Genomic DNA, 19,148 nt, shown 5'->3' on the forward strand with positions numbered 1-19,148 from the left:
CAGTCTTGAGGGGGGAAGCTCACTGGGTTTCCGTTCTTGGACTAGGGGGCTGGAGGCTGGGGGAAATAGAAAATCTGTGGTTCCAGTCCCTGGGCCTCTCCACTAAGCAGCTGAGGGTGTGAGAGCCCACATAACAGGAGGGTATGGGAGAGGCCACTGCATCCTGGGGTATTGGAAAACTTCAGTTTGAGGGGCACATCTGTGGGGAGTGGCCACACATTAATGGAACAGGAGCTGGGTTGTGCGGCTCAGAGATAATCCTACCCTGGAGTGCCATAACTTTGAGCCTCATAATGAGTGCTTTAAGCCACTTAATGGTGTTAACATGGAGACAGTCCAGGGCTTAAGAGTTCCAGGAGCCATCCAAAATTAACATGCAACAGTGCCCTAGTACAGCTAACCACCTCTCTTCTCATCACTACAGATACCTCTGTTATGACAGAATCTTCTTTTGTTTTGGTATCATCTGTTCCCATGGCTCATCTTCATCTGTTTTCTGACAAAATGATAACAAATGATCACAAATAATATTATGGTAAAAAAATTAGGAATGGATAAGCAGCAGGAGTGAAAGTCACAAGAGTTATGGTTTTATATAAAATATGCCCAGTCATAATTATTGAGCAAAGAGAAGCTGTGAAAATACTAATTCTAATAGGAATATTTTATACATGCTTTCCACGCAACATTGAGATCTAAGAGCAAAGATTTTTCAAAGTGAACGGTGATTTTTGGATACTTCAATTTTTATAGGGGTCCAACCTGGCACATCTTTAAAGAGCCTGTTTTTCAAAAAGGGCTTGGGCATCTGTGGCAGGGTCCCACTGCAGGGGTGGCTGTGAAGCCCCTGAAGTCCCTGCAGCCCTCACTTTGTGGACAATCATCCCTTCATCACCCGCCATGCCTTGATTTTACTTTTTATGAGGAAGGCTGGCCCAGGGCTTCCCAAATTGCTCTCAGAATGACCACCAGGTACCCATGGGAGTTTCGTCCCAGAATGCAAGCCTTCATCCCCCAAATGCCTTATGGACTCATTGCACGGCTCCGTTCCTCCTCTCCACCATGCCCCATGCCTCACAGATGGCATCCTCATTGATGTTTTCTTGTACTTAGCCCCTCCTCTCGGGCTCTGGACCCCTCCTTGGGTCCCTAGGACCCTCCTTGTCCCCTTAGTTCCTACCCATACTTCCAGACTGCTTCTTGATGTACTCTTCAAGCTGACCTTCTGGAGCTGCAGCCATCCTGCCTAGGTGGTGTTCTCTCGGCAGGGCCTAAGATATTACTGCCGGCTTCTCTCAGGCCCTGAGCTTATACCTGTTTTAAGCCCAGCCCCCTCCTGAATTAGATGACTCCCAGGAGGGAACTCCCTCTTTCAGGCTTAGCCTCACCTGCCAGGTCCCTGAGTCAGCTGATACCCAGTTAGCTCTGGCCCACACTTGCCAGTAGCTTCCCAGGCTGCCTGGCCTTTTAAAGGGGCAGGCATCTCAAGTGCCCTGCCACAGCACCCATCTAGTGATAATAAGGGCCCGTTTGTACTCATGTTCAGTACTTAAGATCTGCAGTCACTTTTGCAAACCTCAGCCAAGTCCTCAATCTATGTGTACAGTATTTTTTATTAAATTTAAACTTGTTATTTGCTTAAAAAATCAGGTAAATTTTGCCTCCTTTTGATTCAAGACAGAATCTCTTCTAGCTTAGAGAGAAAAAAGCTGTTGCTACAACTGATTCAGGTGCCTGTTGTGCTGGTAGTTTGAAGGCTACATTTCCAATGCTACCCACACATTTTCATATGAACACTAGCTCTTCTAGTCTTCTCAATTCCTCTTCCTGAATTGCTTCACTGTGTTCCAGTTAGGTGTTACTATGTCCAGGAACCACAGGACTTACACTAAGCACTGTATTGCTGTTTCTCTTAACTCATTCATTTTGTTTTCTGAACATTTCCAGCAATAATTCTGCTTTCTATTAATACTCTTGTCTTTTCTATGGTTCTAGGCAGGCCTGAGAGCAGCTTAGAAATTGCTCTGTTTGTATCAACCCTGCCCAGAACTTTTCAGTGCTTCTCCAGTAAGAAATGCCAAGCAAGACTCTCAGAAACATTCTATAAATGTTTCTTGCCTTCATTACAATATTTTATTGCTTATGAAGGGTTTGTTTGCTTTTCATCTGCTCCTGAAAATGGAAAATAGAATTAGTTTAGGAAATGCATATTGCACACCTGTTAGTTAATTGCATGGCATTTAATAATAGCATTCCACCAATACCTTCTTGAGGACTGACTGGTGCTTGCATCATTCTGAGAGGTTTCTGATTTGTATTTCCTGGGCTCCAGGCAAACAGAAGGGAAATGTAATGAAAAAACAATTGAAATTACAGAAATACATTTACTTTACAAGGCTACCCATAAACCCAAATAAACTGGGATTTTTCAATTAACTTGCAGCACTTCTGCCTTTAGTAGCATCTCCCAAATGCTCTCATTGGACATACCGTCAGGTGACCACTACCAAAAATCTACCTGTAGCAATAGGCTGAGCACAGAAGATAATCTGCCTGAGTCAAAGGGATTCCCCAAAAGGAATATTTTTCCTCAAAATCCTAATCCAGATCAGTACCATCTCGAGTTTAGGAGACAACAAAAAAGAGGGAGAAAAGATCAGTTACAAAATAGAGCAATAGGCTTCAATCTGGAGCCTGGGGGAGGCCGTAAGATAGAATTTGAACTCACAGTAAGTAAATATGTGACAACATAAAAATAAAGATTAAAACCCAGTTTTATCACTTTCTAGAGCAACGCCACTTCCCATAAGCACTATTCTGGGACTCAAACTACAGAGTCTGTGTAGCAGTGAGTACAAAGAAACATTTTGCTGAGCTTTGCCAAAGTATTATCCACACACAGTTGTGTGAGGGTATAGCCCCCACACTTTATAAATACAATTGGGGATACACTGGCAGGGGAGAACAAACCACTGGGTGTATGCTAGAAACAAGTTACAGAATTCTGTCAACAGGTGCAAATCATGTACTGCCAAGTAGGCACCTGCTGCCATGCTGTGCCTGTCGCCTAGGTTCAAAAAATATTGGATGAATGCCAAACTGTTGGGGCACAGCGGTAGTTGGGGCAAATTCTGTATGTCGCAGAGAAAATCTGCCTAGCTACACCAATTGCCCATTTGCCTGAAATTGTATAGATGGACCAAAAAATGACAGGCAAAAAAAGCCTCCAGTTAGCATTGAATAGTGTAGCACTACTGTATAAAAGCTTGTCTTTTTTATATTATACATTTGACACTTTTTTTATGTTGTTTGACATTTGAAATAAAGAAATTGTCTTTCTTTTATAATGTGGAAATCACTTGGATCTTCCTGGGAGAGACACCTCAGCATTGTTCTTAATTGTTTTTGTGCTCCCAAATTAAAATGCACGTTTTAATTGCTGCATCTGTAATTTTAGCAGAAATGGTATAATTACAGGAGAGATATAGAGAGAATGTGCATCATCCCTTTATTACGTATCTACATTTTGTTTCAACCTTTTGTCTCAACCTTGTCTGGGGTTTGTCAAACAGACTAACGGAGTCGCTGCTCTTCAAGAAATACATTTAACTGTGGCTTTTTTGGTTTTCAATAATTATCCTACTTACTTTATAGCTTCCTTTCTTCTTACAAAAAGTAGAAAATGTGGAAAAGTTATGACTGCTTTGTATGATGAGTGAATTTAGTTTTCACAAAGGGTGCTAGCTTGACAGCTTTGAAGAGTAAAGTTCTTTAGATATGCACAGAATCAGAACAGCAGAGACATTAGTGATGTGAGATTTTTCTGCTGCATTGCCAATGTGCTGAACTTTGACCTGGAGGGATCAACACAAAGGTTCAATGTTTATTCAATCCTTGGCCTTTTCCATGATGACTAACCAGGGTGCCAGTTACAGACATGTGGTGGAACTGAATTACATCTTTAAACTTATTTCTTGTGGGCCACATAATTGCTTGTTCAGGTATTAAAGAATTAGCGTTAGTACCTGGGACCTACACATGAAAGGTGCACCAATGCTTGATAGTTCCATCCTCCTGAATTAGGATTGTTTTACGCATGATTTTTCTCTTTACCATTTAATGCCTATTAATATTTTATACAACATCACATAGTGATAGCATGCAAAGGGCCCAAGGCTGGGGCCCTATTCTGTTGGTGGTTACCAGTTTCCAGGCTCACATCTTTAAAGAAAATATAAAAATATGCAGTTACATTTATGTCTTTAGAAATTATATTTTCTCTGAGTTGAACACCTGATAATTATGTAGGCAGAAATCCAGTCTCTGTGCTGTTCACAGCCATGTTTTTGCAGTTTCACCAGAAGAAACTGTTAATATTTTTACTTAGTCAAGTATGAAAACAAAACCTTAATTTGTTGTCTTTGTCCTCAGAAAAGGCTGTCTTTCAAGCAGATCATTTCAATTCTGGAATCCATGTCAAATGACAGAAACCTTCCAGACCAATGTAACTCATTCCTGCATAACAAGGCTGAATGGAGGTATGTTTTAATGTTTCGGAAAGGACATGCTATACTGTTCATTTGAAATATGATGTAAGCAAGTTAAAACTCTTTACAGAAGATTAAATGCTAAAACTGTGTGGCTGATATCTGGGTTACCAAACAGAAATCAGGCTCAAAATGTCAAGATGGTACCCTCCTTCTGAGTATAAATTATTGGTCTTCAAATACTTTTAGAACATATTTCACCTTGCTATTTTTTTTCAAGAATGCCTAGAATGTTGTGGAATATTATGAACCAATAGAATCAAACTATTCTACTTGTTTGGTAGCAAAAATGCTTATGGCTTTTGTCATTCATATCCTAAAATAAGAGTATGTGCTTTTTGTTTCTAATGTGAAGATGGTTCATCTCCATCTTATTAAAAAGCTCTCTGTGTTCATGTGTGTGCAAGATAGGTTTTACTGAAGGAGAGGGCACAAAAGAGCATTCTTTTGAAACAATTCTCTATTTGTTTCTGTAACTTTGTGCACGCAGCAATTTAAGTGTGCATTTTGCATCTTTGTTGTGTGTCCATATGATCAAATGTACTAACCTAACCTCATTACTTACAGCAGTGTACACACATTGCAAGTAATTCTATCAACTTATGATTGCATGCTTACAAAATGGAGACCAAGTTAAGAGTCTTAGAAATTGTTTCTCAGTTTTATTATTAAAGTTTCAGTTTATTTTATGTGTTTATAAAGAAATAGCATAAATGTTCCAAAAGCCTATTTCTCTGTAGAAAGGCTTGATGCTTCATAATATTACTTAGTATTTGGAAAAGAATATTGAAAACAGATCTGGGCTGGCAGAAAGGATTGTTACCAGATGATTCTGCTGCTGTCTATATTAAGAAATGTTGGCTACAGTCCAGGTAAGCTGGAAGCACACACACCAAAGTATTCTGTGCCTGCATATCTTGATACAAGCAAAAAAAAAACATTCAAGAAAACTTAAATGGGGGAGAGGGGGCACAGGAACATTGAAATGAGCTTTAAGCAAAACCAAAATCTCAAAGATTTTTTTAGTGAATTATAAAAGAGAATCGATCACTAGGAAATCTTATTGCACAAGTGGAAAAAGTGACCACAAGATGGGACGTTTGAGCCAGGTCACATGATGACAGTATAAATAACGTGTTTTAGAGCTGACATTATTCCTCCACTGACTCAGCAGAGAATCTGATAACTGCAGCACAGCTCTCAATACAGCACACTAATGCTTTGCGCCATCTGCTGATATAAAATGCAAACTACAGATATAGATATACTTTGGCTTATTAATAGGTTAAAATTTATTTCTGTACAAGGTTCCTTGTTATCAGCTCTCAAACTCTAATATCTCTATATTAGTTATATATAGATATATCTATATATGAGTTGCTATTGAGGTACCTTGTACAGAAATAAATTTTAACCTACTGATGAGCCGAATCCATAATATATTGTTTGATTATTGAATGTTAATCTAGATTGTTGAAGGAATCTGTTGCGCTTACAGTTAATTTTTCCCTTTGTGTTTGAAGTACATTCAACTATATTCTATTTTTTTTCTAATTTTTTTTTTTAGAAGAATCCAAGATACCTGTTTATTCCTCATATCCCTTCCTCTTCCCCTGCTGGGAAGAGTTAGGAGTAAATTTTGTTTGTTACAGTATCCAAAATAGGGATCTACTAAATTATTTTGGGATAAGTATATGTTTTCAGGACACCATGATTCTTGCAGATTTATGGGCTGGTATTTTATCTGTTGTGTATTTTTTAAAACAGAGTTATGCAAATAATGTTGGAAGAATAAATCCCACCTGTAGTGGGAATTTATTGTGTGACCATGGCATGCCTGAATTTTTATTTTCTTTTATTTTACCACTTTGGAAAAATCAGTCTGACTTCTATATTGGTATTTGTTCCCTTTTTATCATTTTGATTTATCTTGTTTGCATTACTGAATATGAAGATCCATATAAGAAGGTAGAAGGATCAAATTTGTTACAGTGGATCTGCTATCAGTCCAGAAGCGGATAGGTACTCAGATTCTTGCAAGAGTGAAACAAATATTTACTTTCACCTGGTCCATTTAGCAGAACAGACATGTGTTTAATTGACATTCAGTACAATTAAACTTTTTTTTAGGACATTTATTCTCTTTCCAGAAATTTTCTTCAAGCAGCTATTTTATGAATATTTAATATTGTTGTGAAGAAACTTGCATCTTGAGGAACAGTGAATATATTTTTAAACAAAAGGCACTAAAGTAAAAAGTGTTGCTGCTTTTATTAAGCCATGAAAGGGGATTAAAACAAAGGTAGTGGGTGGTGGTAAAAATGAATTTAATAATTTTTCAGCAGAGTTTTTAAAAAGGAAAATAAACCTTTTTATGATTTGAGAATGACTTGCCTATAATTTGGATTAAGTAGAGTTGTAGAAATAGGTCCAAGATAGGGAACATGGTTGATACCATTTCATAAGATAAGGGGGAAATGAATTGTCCTACCCCTTATGTGACAACATGGACTCTGATGCATGCCTGTGCATAGGAGGATGCTTGTATGGTGACTTTCTGGAAAATGATGCCAGATTAACTAAAGGTGTGAATTTAATATCTGCTACCACATGAAAGTTCAGTGTGCTTCAACAAAATGCAGTTAAAACTCACCCTTTCCACTAGTTCAGCTTAATTTTCATGTGTTCTCACATAAATATGCCCCGAAAAACTTCCAGGTAGAAGGTTAAACCAGCTGCAGCTGATAGGGAGGGCTGTCAAAACTTAGAGAGCATGGTTGACAATTGGCTACAGGATTCATAGGAAAGTTTGGCAACAGAAGGAGAAGTGAGGGATGTCTCTTTCTCCTTGAAACCCTAGAGCAGAGGTGGGCAATTATTTTGGCTGGAGGGCTACTTAACGAATTTTGGTAAGCTGTCGAGGGCTACATAGGTAGCCTCACCCCTTGACAGTTGCCCCCTCCCCAGTCACCATCTTGTGGCCGGAAGTCCCACTCCGTAACCCCTACCCTTTGCCCCTGGAAGTCCCTCCCTTTGCCCCTGGAAGTACTCCTTTTGGGAGGGGATAGTATGGCCTTGGAACTGAAAGTTACACTCTGTCACATGGTCTGTGTTGGGGTAGGCAAAGGTTTTTTTGGCCAGAGTACCGAAAAAACCGTGTCTACCTTGTAAGGCGCTGGAGTGCCAGCATGCCAAAAAAACAAAACTAAAGCGGGGGTATATGGCAGGATGCACTGCATATTAATATAATTAATAATCATAAACTTAAACCTGTAACAGAACAGACATTCAGTGTACATAAACCAGTTTCAAAATGGCCAAAGCCAGCTTGAGATAAACTTGATTGAATGCAGTATCAAATTTAACTGATTTGGCTCAAACTGGTTTATGCAATGTCTGTCCCAGCCCTCTTCCTGGTTTAAGTTAAACCAGAGTCCCCAGCATCCCGGCATGCTCTCTGGGCTGGGTGGGGCTGTCTGCTCCATCCGCAGGACTGACCCTGCCCCTCTGCTCTCTAGCCCAAGCAGGGATCATTTCCTAGCAGAGACAATGAAGAGACATGTCTCTTCCGTTAAGGCGAAGTAGGCAGGGAGGAAGTTAATTCTTCCCTTCTGCTCTTCCCCCACAACAGCCGGGGTCAGTCTGTTTGCTGGGAAGCAGAAGGGAGGGTGCTGCAGCGGTGGCCTCTGGAGCTGGTAAACCCCGGCTGCAGGGAAGGGATGGAGGGAAAAATTAACTCTTCTCCCTGCCCCCTTCACCTTAACGGGGCCATGCTGAGTTGGTGTTCCTGCAGGGTGCGGAGAGGGGCTCTGTTCTGTGCTGGGTGGGACTGTTCCCCCTCCTCCTCCTCCCAGTGTGGAGAGGGAGACTGTGAGGCGCTGGATGGGCATTCTGCACCGCACGCCTGTAGCTCCACACTTGCAAAGGGGAAGCCCTGTGCTGGACTCTGCACAAAAGCAGGGGGCAGGACTCGCTCCATTCCTGGCAGAGTGCGGGGACCTGTGCAGCAGGGAATGGGGGAAGCATGAACACCCTGAACTCCCCACCTGCTGCTGCTGCTAGTCAGCGGGGGCTGCATGCCATGGGGGGAGCTTGTGGGGGGTCCCTACCCCCCCACCCTGCCCAGCTGAGCTCTGTGCTCCCACTGCCCCTCTTGGGGGAGGAGGAGGAGGGAGAAGAGTTCCCCCCAGCATGGAACAGAGCCTCCGCTTGCCCTGGGGGGCGGGGAGAAGTGGTGGGAAGAGTCCCCATCTGGGGCTGGGCAGCATCCCATAGGACCCTCCCTCCCTACCCTGCAATGATGGGGGAGAATCAGGGGGAAAAGCTCTTCCTCTGGGTCCAGACAGCCTCAAACAGCCCACTCTCAATACCATGGCAGCGGGGGAGGGGAGGCTTCCCTGTGGAATGGAGGGCTGCTATAGCGCCCCCGGGCTTCTGGCTAGAGCCACTGCAGGCATGTGCCTGCATTTCCTGAATAAAAAGGGAAACTGATTCACTCTCTGCAAGTTAAACTAACATGCAGAGATTGAATCAATTTAGACTTGGGCTTTTTGAAATACTATGTATGCAAGTTAAAACGTCTTTCCCTGGCTCAAGTTGAACATCTTTCCCTAGCTCAAAGGAGCAGGGCACCCTTTTTAGTTTTGTACAGTGTTCTGCCATATCAAAAGGTGTCTGTGCTGTAACATGGAGTATATACACACTTCTTCATTAGGACTTAGCAGGGCTCTGACTGGTATGGGAGAAAGGGAAAGAGTTAATTTTGTACAGAGCTGACAAAGATACATTTTTGTTCCCCTTTAATATGTCCCTTTTATTATTATCTAAAGATAATCCATGTCTCATTATGCTAAGAATTGTCACAATCTCATATTGTCTTGAAGAACATTTGTTTCTTATCAAGTATCCCTGGACTAGCAGCATATACTTATCATTAGGAGATTATTTGACTTTCCCCAAAATGAAGTTTTTTCTCAAGTTTCTTTTATTATGGTAGGGAAAGTTTTTACTATCAGTGCACTGATAGCTAACATTGTACATAATTAAACTGAAAAAAATGGTACATTTCTTCATGTATACTATTTAACCGTTCTTCCCTTTTTTTAGCCGCTATTCTGGTACTGTTGTAATGTTACCTATTATGAAACATCAGTGACAATACAAAAGTAAAAAAACCAAATACCAGTCATAGTTGTTGCTTGTATCATTTATAAATAAGATAGTATATGTTATTTGAGATTGTATAATGAGATGGTTCAAGAAAATCAAGAAAGCAAGATCAAACTGCAGAACTACAGGAACAAGTACACATGTCCTATAATGTATGTTTCAAACTGCTATATTTATGAACTAAGACTCATTAACTGGGCAATGTATGGTAGCTTTCTTTTTAATTACACTGTTTTATTATACAGTGGAATTATTTTTCAGAATGCAGCTGTTTTTACAGACTGACCTTTTATTATAAGAGAAGATTCTGTCTAATGAAGAGAGATAATTACAGTACACAGTAGGCTTTTGACATATGGAAAGCTATTGTTACTGGGACTTTCCTGTTGTAGAATTTTATTTAAGAGAAAACCATAATTTACATATTTTAAAATGTGTAAAGCTACAGATAAGTAGTAATAAAGTTGAGACATAAACTAACAAAAGCAGTGCTAACAAGTGTCCTCAAATTATCCTATGGTGAACAGAGCAGATAAAACAGTATACATGACATAATATGTGAGACTAATAATGTCATTTATACATTTTTTAAAAATTTCCTGTCACTTCCTGACCTCCTATATTCCTCTAAAGAGGTTGTAAGACTTAGTAAATAAACCAACCCTTACAGCTTTACAGAACTAGCCATAAAGATTTGCAAGATTTACAAGATCTGAGATCGTCCTACAATTCAGGAGACCAATAACTTTGGTTTTTCTAAGCCTTCCAAGGCCAACAGTGAATGACTGGGAAAGGATTATAATTTATAAATAAGCAATGATACTTCCATTTGTCAAATAATTTCCCATCTTCCTACAAAAGTAGAAAATGCAGAGAAGTTATGACTGCATTTTCTGAGTCTTGCTAACATTTTTGAACTTGTAAGTGTGCATTATTTAAAAACTGAAGGAGTGCCCCATGGCTACAAATTGGATTTAAAAATCAAAGCTGGCTTAAAATAGGGTATCCAAACCAGTCTTTGTATCCAGTATACCAACAGGGAAAGTTCAGATGTGAAATAAACCTTTCTCCTGAAAATTAGTCATTGAAAATTGGGATGTGTAGACTGATTTCTGAACAGTTTGGTTAAAAGTACATGTATTAGTAGGTGTCAACACTTCACATAGGCCTCCTGTAATTTCCAGTTGTGTAGTTACGCTATATCACCATGCTTGCTGAATCAGTTTTGTAGCATATGTGAACATGTGCCATCATGAACAGAACAAAATGGTTTGTTGCATTTCATCACTTATATTAAATTATTTGTTTTCAAAGAAAGATCTTTTTTCCTTTATTCTGCCTTCCCAAAGAAAAGTGCATTTCTTATTTGGGACCCTGTGGTTTGTGAATAAATGTACTATTAGATAGCAGGTTAAACCAGAAGGAAATTCTTTTTCACCCAGCATGCAATTAACTTGTGGGACTCATTAGCACAAGATGTTGTAGAAGCTGAAAGCTGAATCTGTTTCAAAAGAGGATTAGATAAATTCATGTAGGATAGGTCCATCATTGGGTATTAAACATGATAGTGTGGGCTGCAACCTACAGATTTCCTAATTTCCTAGTTCTCTAAATGCTGAAAGCTGAAAAGGAACAGGGTCAGGGAGAAGATCAGTCTTGGTATGCCCTGCATAAATTCTTTCCCTCTAGCATCTATCCTTTGCCACTGGGAGATAAAGGATACTGGGCTAGATGGACCTGTGGTCTAACCCAGTAGGATATCTCTTATGTTCTTAATCCAAAGTATGCAGCCCAGACCATATCTTATTTTAAATAGGGTGGAATTAAATCATTGTTACATAATAACCTTGAGAAATGGTAGTAAGGAAGGTGGAAAGAAAATGCTGTGGTACTAAAGCAGTGTATGACAACCATGAGCCCAAATAATGTTTATAGCCAAGGTATAGACTTAAAGCAAATGGGGTTATTAACCCCACATAGAAATTCTTTTGGTTGCCCCATTATAATTTCTTAACCCAATTTCCTTCAGCGATGGCATCATATTTCATTATGTTCAAAGGAAAAGGGATTTTACTCTCTTTATTTTTTTATTTAGTAAGGCATCCTGGTTTATTTTTAAATGTAAACATTACCTGTTATTCTTAAGGCTCTGAAAGATTTTTTATTTTGGTAATTAAATGTATTGCTTGAGTTAGTATTGTACTTTTCAGCCTTTCACATTTAATTAATGTTCATGTGGAAATTATGAACAATTTGTATCTGTCAGGAAAGGACGAGACTTAACAAATTGTTTCTGTGCAGATGTGAAATTGAGGCAACTTTAGAGAGACTAAAGAAACTGGAGCGTGATCTGAGCTTTAAAGAGCAGGAGCTAAAGGAACGGGAGAAACGTTTAAGGATGTGGGAGCAGAAGTTAACAGAACAGTCCAATACTCCTGTAAGTATGAAGTAATTCACCTTTTCCTCTGATTCCAAAAACAAGCTTTGTGTGTCATCTGAATGACTCTAGGGATAGGGATGTTCTGTGGAAAGATTACCACCACATCCTCCATTTGTTTCTATAGTCCTATTGTATTAAGCACAAACGGTAGTCTTTTGCCCAATGCATTGCACATAATTTATTGTGCTATCAATGTTTTTTTAGTTCTTCCAGTTTATTTAATGATAGTTTTCAGCTTAAATATTTGTGGCTTAGATACAAGAACGATACTATTTGAGCTATGTTCAATATTACACTTGATGACAATATGATACATTTGTATTGTTAACCTCAGTTACTAGAATTTATAAGATTTTTGATTTTTATATTCAAACCAACCTATTCAATAAAGTCATGATTCAAGGGCTTCAACTGAATGAATGTGGAGTTGAGCCCCCAAAGTAATAATTTATGTTTATTGGAGAAAAGGCTTTAGAACGCTCACTAATTCATTTTTTAGGAGCATTTTTATGGACTAGAAGGCCAGAAATACTAGATGATTTTAGATTTCATTTTATGAGTCTTGCTAACATATTTGTACTTGTAAATGTGAATTATTTCAAAACTGAAGGTGTGTCCAATGTTTTATGAATAAATAAAAAGGTGAGCATTTTCACTATTATCCCATATTCTTTATAGAGGCTAAGACTCTTTAATTTCTGTTGGAGTGCTGTCAGAGAGGGCACTACAATATGGCCTGAGTATGCATGTTAGAACAGAAAAATATGTTTCTACTTGTATTTACAGTATTAGGTAAAACGGACAGAATCATAGAAAATTAGGGTTGGAAAGGACCTCAGGAGGGCATCTGGTCCAACCCCCTGCTCAAAGCAGGACTATACCAGGTTGAGATTGCAGGACTTTGATTCCCTTATGCCCAATTTAATCTTTTTTTTTTGCACAGAAATATTCTAGACAACCCAGCTTGCTTACAACTTAGTTTTGAGGCACAGCTTATTAACATAGTATGAAAGAAGTTGCATACATTTTCCGGCTATGAATGTGTAGTAATGTAATGAAGAATGAATGTTTTCCTATACCCAGATACAGTATGTCCTATACCCAGTATCTGCATGCTTGCTTTAACACTAGCAAACTTCCAGCAACTGAGCTGTGGGCTGTCATCTACACAGACACTGTATGTCCTATACCCAGTATCTACATGCTTGCTTTAACACCAGCAAACTTTCAGCAAGTGAGCTGTGGGCTGTCATCTACACAGAGCAAAGCATGAGACACAGCCTTAATGAGAGAAACTCTTCATGAGCAACATGCTTAGGTTCTTTTATTATTAATTTTTAACTGCTGCAGTTACTCATCACTTCCGTTTTCACTTGTGGCTAGTGTTCTGAAAGAATGAAGGATTGTGCTAAGGTATATTCTACTTGGTATGGACTTTATTTCTGCATAACATTAATCTGACTCTCCTAGTGCATTTTAAATGCAGCTTCTTTTTGTAAGAGGAGTTTGAGAACAATGTGAAATGTATGGGCTTATATTTCAGACACCTTTAATGATTTTTTGTATTGCTGTACTGGAGAAGCTAAAAAAAACTGTTTTCAAATTTTTGCATAGGCATAAATACTTGTCCTGATCTATTAGGTGTGTTTACTTAATGGCAAGTTACCTTCTCCTCAGTGCTAATTTATATACTTTTACTAAAAGCACATCCTGCTGATGTACATTAGGAGACATAAAAGAAAATGAATATGATTAAAATGGTGTTCAAAAGGGAGAACCTAAAACAAATGGAAAGAGAAAGAATCGACCTGTATCACTACAAAAGGTGCCCTGCTTTTCAGAGCTGTTGGGATCTGCATCGTGACAGTTCCACGTGGCAGAGACTTCAAGACTTAGGGTGAGAGGAGTCCAGGATATATACTGAGTTGGATATTCTGACCTCACAGGTCTCTGAGGTCCATTAGTTTTGAAGTGTGTGATCTTACACCCATCTGGAAGGCCACAAACCACTGAATGCAATGACTCCTTGACATGGCCACAGGATTCTTCTTCTCCTCTATCCAACAGAGTGTTTCAGATGTTTTCGGTGTGTAAAATGAAAATTTGTGTAAAATGTGTGCTCAACTCATGGGAGAGATCTGGTCTTTGAGACAGGATCTGGTTTGCAGGGCTCCCTGTGGGCCCCAGAATTTGGCAGCAGCGGAGCAGGGGCAGCTAACTGTTACTACCCTATTGTCCAATTTCCAAAGCCGGGGGAGCCCTGCGGAGGAACCCTCCGTGCTAGATTGAGTAAACAGGCCCAACTTGGGCAGCATAAGGCTGGGCAGGGCCAATTGGGGCAGCAGGGAGCAGGTGGCAGGGAGGGCTAAAAATAGACAGCCAGCTTGGTGTGAGACATATTGGCTCAGTCTGTAACCAAACAGGTGCAGTCCAGGCTTAAATGGCCATTAGATCAAATTAGCCATGGTTCTGAAGCAAATGTTAATTTGAATAACTCGCAGGTACTTAATGCAGGACATTGAGCTTGGTGTCTGTAAGGTCTGGATTTGGTGTGGCCCAAATCAAATTGGTTGCAATTGGCCCCTGCATGGCCAAAAGACTGAGCACCACCTATATAAAATCTATTAATTAAGTTTGCTTGAAGGCAGAAAACCCCAAACTCAACTTCAGTTTGATATCTTTATCTGCATAGCCCTAATCTACTCTAGGTGAAGCACGATTATGCGTTTGAGACTAAGAACATGTTATAAGGTACAGCAACGAATGCAAAGAAACTGTTCCAGGGGGTCAAGGACAGTTTTAGGCATAGACTGGATAAACTGTCACATTTTAGGCAGCCTCTCCTGAGCACTCTTCTGACAGATTAATGCCCCCCTGACCCTGCTTCTGCTCTGTTTTATGCAGCAGGTACCTTTGAATCTAATATTCCACAGAGTCCTTTGTGCTGGCAACCACAATGTCTCTTGTAAAGCACTGCAGCACAAAGGAATCTCGGCCCTGTTTGGAGAATACAATATTCCTGCTGCACAAATCCGTTCAGAAACAGGGACATCCTTTTCAAGGAGAAAAGGAAACTGTGAAGGAAATGGGTGGGTTGCTGAGCTGGTTTTGGTAGCGGGAGGAATCTTGGAGCAGTTGATGAGGGGTAGAACCAAACACTATGTTTGTCCAGAGTGTGATTCACTTACCAGTGCACCTGGCTTTTAAAAATATTATCATTAGTTTATATAATGGAAATAAGTGAAAGCCCTAGCTGTAGATCAGACCTTTTTGTGCTAGGCACTGTACATGCACAAGTTAAAGATGGGCTCTGCCCCAGAGAGCTCTTTATCTTTGTATATGACAAAAGATAGCTGTGGATACAATAAATAATGGAGGAATGCAAGGTAACAGTGAGATGATTATGATTAGCATAATGAGCCACAGCTACAGTACATCAGCTGCCCATCCATTGTCAAGTGTTACTTAAGTATCGCCACAGAAATTAGAGAGAGGCATGTAAAGGAAGGGAGTGTAGTAGCTCTTGTAAATTTGAATTCTTCCCATGAATAAAGAATGTGAATAAAATCCTAATATTGCTGTCAAGATGTATATTGCTGTACACCATGTAAGACCCAGGGGTATAACTTTTAATACATGCTGGGCAGTTATAGTATATGCAGTAGGTTTGATCTTTCACGGATAAATAGAAGCCATTGGTTCTCTTGTGTTGAGTAAGGATTAAATGTTAGAAGATGAGTCATGTGATCTTTTTTTTCAACAATATATTCTAAAACATAGAACTGAAGTATAAATAGGAAGCATCCTGTCATTCATAGACAGAAAGCATAATATAAGATGTATTAAGAATTGGCTTCATTATCCTTCCACCTCCCTAACTTTTCATTTTTTAAGTCTTTATTATGGCATTAATTTTAATTAAGGTACAGGAAAATGTATTTATGTGTGGGGGAAATCTGAACTAAGAAGACAAGCATATATTCTTTTAAAATGAAGATTCACCAATGACCTGGCACTGATGAGAAACTATGATCTTTTGCTCCATTTTTCTCTTTCTTCTGAAGAATCTGACAAACTAGCATGCATGTGATTACAATAATTTCCCTAGTAGCAAACAGATTGAGTAGAAATGATCAGATTAAGAAAGGTGTGGACAACTATGAATTTCAGGCAGAAAACAGCTTTAAAGGCCATTTCAGCAGTCCAGGAGCAGAAGCTGCTCCTTTAGTAGGTGGCTTAATTTGGGACTACATGCCAGAACTCTGACTCCCTGTGGACAGCAAGTATGTCAGAGGTTACTATTGCTAGTGTGGCCTTCTTGAAGGGGCATTAATCATTATTTATCTGAAAATGACATGTTTCATTTTTGTGGAAACAAATGGTAACAAGCTGGGTCAGGGAAATGCCATGTGCTCAGGGTATACAGACAAACACCAAGTTCAGGTTGATATCAATGAATACAAAAATATGTAAATGATTTATAGAAGCAATTTACTAGCAACCCAGACAAATCTACTCAGCCTTCTCCTACCAAAGTGGGAGAGAGATTTGTCTCTGATTAGCAGTATCTAATATAATCTGACACAGACAAAAACATTTCACTCTGTGCCAGACTTTGGGGCTCATCTGGGTTCTTCTAACTATAAGTTGACTTACCCTTTAATTCTGAGAGTTAAAACCAAGCAGGTCACTCAAGACTCCTCTCTGTATCTGTGCTCCTATGCTCTCCCTGAGTAAAAAATGTTGTAAACCATTTTATTTCTTGCAAAATGAGGGATTCAAAAGCTGGAACCTTTTTGCAACATGAAAGCTGTACTGCCTGTGGTTCTTTGCACACACTGGTGATTTTTGTGCTCTCATTTTAAAAGAATTAAGCCAATTCTATTTTAATGAACTCTTACTTGAGCTTTGGTTTTTTTTTAATTTACTAATAATTATACTTTCTGTTTATTGCCAACTAATATGGTGTTTTCTTTTTCCTTGATTTTAAATTGGTTCTAACTTTCCTTTTTTACTCTGTCCTTTCCTCCTTTAAATAGTTTTTCTTACCTATTGCTGCAAGAATGTCTGAGGAGTCTTACTTTGAATCTAAAACAGAGGAGTCAAACAGTGCAGAGATGTCATGTCAGATCACAGCAACAAGTAACGGGGAGGTTGCTGGCATGAACCAAAGTCTGAAGGCCTTGATGATGACGGGCTTTGGGGATATCTTCTCTATGAACCAAGCAGGATCTGTCCTGCATTCTGGAATGCAGATAAACATGCAAGCCAAAAAGAATTCTTCTAAAAGCACCTCTATGAGAAGGGGGAAGAAAATCAACATGGCTGTGGGTTTCAGTGAATTCGACTGGTCAGATGATGATGATCATGACGACGATGATGATTATTTTGATGATTCAGATGATAGTAGTGAGTGAAATCAGAAACCTAATTGAATCTAAAATTTGTTTTTAGCAAAGCAAAACAATCATGTTTTAGAAAAGCTATCCTGTCATTTTGGTCCGTTTAAACCCTGTAAAAGAAACAAAGGCAATAGCACTCTGTTTTCTAGGCCAGTCATATTTGTATGTAAAAATACATGTTATTTTTGTGTTTGCCTGTTTCTGCTTTGCTGAAATTTGGAACTAAACTTTCAAAACAAGTTGAGATATAGTGTTTTTACCTAACTTTCATAGTGTTAGCTGCAATCCTGGGTGCCTGATTACAGAAACTATGGCTCAATATATTTAAGATTAGAAAACACTGGGGTAAACTTTTAACACCTATCATTTTTAAAAAGACATCCATTGCTTTTCTTTGTGTTGCTATAGTTTTACTCACTAATTTTATTGTTGAACATATTAATATATTTGTACTTCCATACACGTTTTACGTATAAAATCCACTCTTTCTCATTCATGCAGTAACATTGCTTTTCCTGTATTTGTGATTTCTCAGTCATTCTCAAGGCTGTATTCTGTGATATAATAAATATATTGCTAAGGTGGCAAAGCTTGATGGAGAGAAATAAAGTTGTAATTTAAACACACAGTGTAAGAACAATAACTGTATCCAGAAAATCACTGGTAATAGATCATTTGTAACAGTGTTTTTGGGGGGGTTTAAGTGTGTGAAATTCACTCTTTAGCGCAGTCAATTACAATCAGATCTCAGCATCTAAGAGCAGATACTATAATCTACATGTGCGTTTTTTGTTACACTGGAGGCCTCATTAACTTTGGCCTTGCTCCGGATGTATTGCATTGTAGCTAAGCAAAATTTGGTCTCAGGTTACTTACAGCAGTGTTTGATTATACTGTATTTGTTAGACCACTTATCATTGTCTTTCATACAAAAGGAGAGAGAGAGCGAGCAAGAGAGACTTTACAAGGGATGCTGTAAACTTGTTTCAGCTCTCCTACTGTGGGTTGAGTTAAAGTTTGGAGGATGATATAAGGAATGTTTGCTAGATTTCCACTAGCCTTTTTTCTGCAGTAAAATCATTTTTAAGTTATTGTCACTGTTATGCATCATTCTAAAACTCAGAATGTAAGTATCTGTTGCAATAAATACTTGACACTCACTGTATTCAGAGCAGTATTTATATTTTCCTAATGACCTCTTTTGTGGTAATGCAGAAAGAGAGAGGGAAACGAAGGCAGTTGCGCACAGGTGCAGGAGAAAGTGACCCTTTAAAATTGTTGCCCAAAGAAGGGGAAAATTACTTTTTAGCTTAGCTGTAGTAGAGTGAATAATCAAAAGTTCGATTTACAATGTTATTGGTATCTCTGTTATGAAAACTAGTTTGAAAGGCTATTTTTAATTATAGAGCCGATTATTCCATCCTCAAACTAATATGATGACAGTTACTTTTATCTAAATATCTTAGTTAGAAATCAATATATAAATGACAGCAGATTTGAAAGGAGATCTCTTAATTGTATGGAACATTGTGTGCTATGTTTGGAAATACAAGAAAAAACTCTTGGGGAATTAAAAAAAAAAAAAAAAAA

At 38.9% G+C, this 19,148-nt stretch overlaps 1 protein-coding gene across 3 annotated transcripts in view; it reads left to right on the forward strand.

The window, feature by feature from the left end:
- The window catches only part of MAP3K20 (mitogen-activated protein kinase kinase kinase 20), a 153,026-nt gene that overhangs the window by 87,424 nt on the left and 46,454 nt on the right, over positions 1 to 19,148 (forward strand). For 2 of the 3 annotated variants that reach the window (XM_019522936.1, XM_019522935.1), the window contains exons 10-11: positions 4,432 to 4,538; positions 12,018 to 12,153. In XM_019522936.1, coding sequence (XP_019378481.1) covers positions 4,432 to 4,538; positions 12,018 to 12,153 — 243 coding nt within the window. Of the gene's footprint in view, positions 1 to 4,431; positions 4,539 to 12,017; positions 12,154 to 17,195; positions 18,724 to 19,148 lie in introns of those variants that run through there. The other variant, XM_019522937.1, reaches the window with a different exon arrangement.

The sequence above is a fragment of the Gavialis gangeticus genome, unplaced genomic scaffold, assembly GCF_001723915.1.
Source record: "Gavialis gangeticus isolate Ggan-Ray unplaced genomic scaffold, GavGan_comp1, whole genome shotgun sequence".
NCBI lineage: Eukaryota > Metazoa > Chordata > Crocodylia > Gavialidae > Gavialis > Gavialis gangeticus.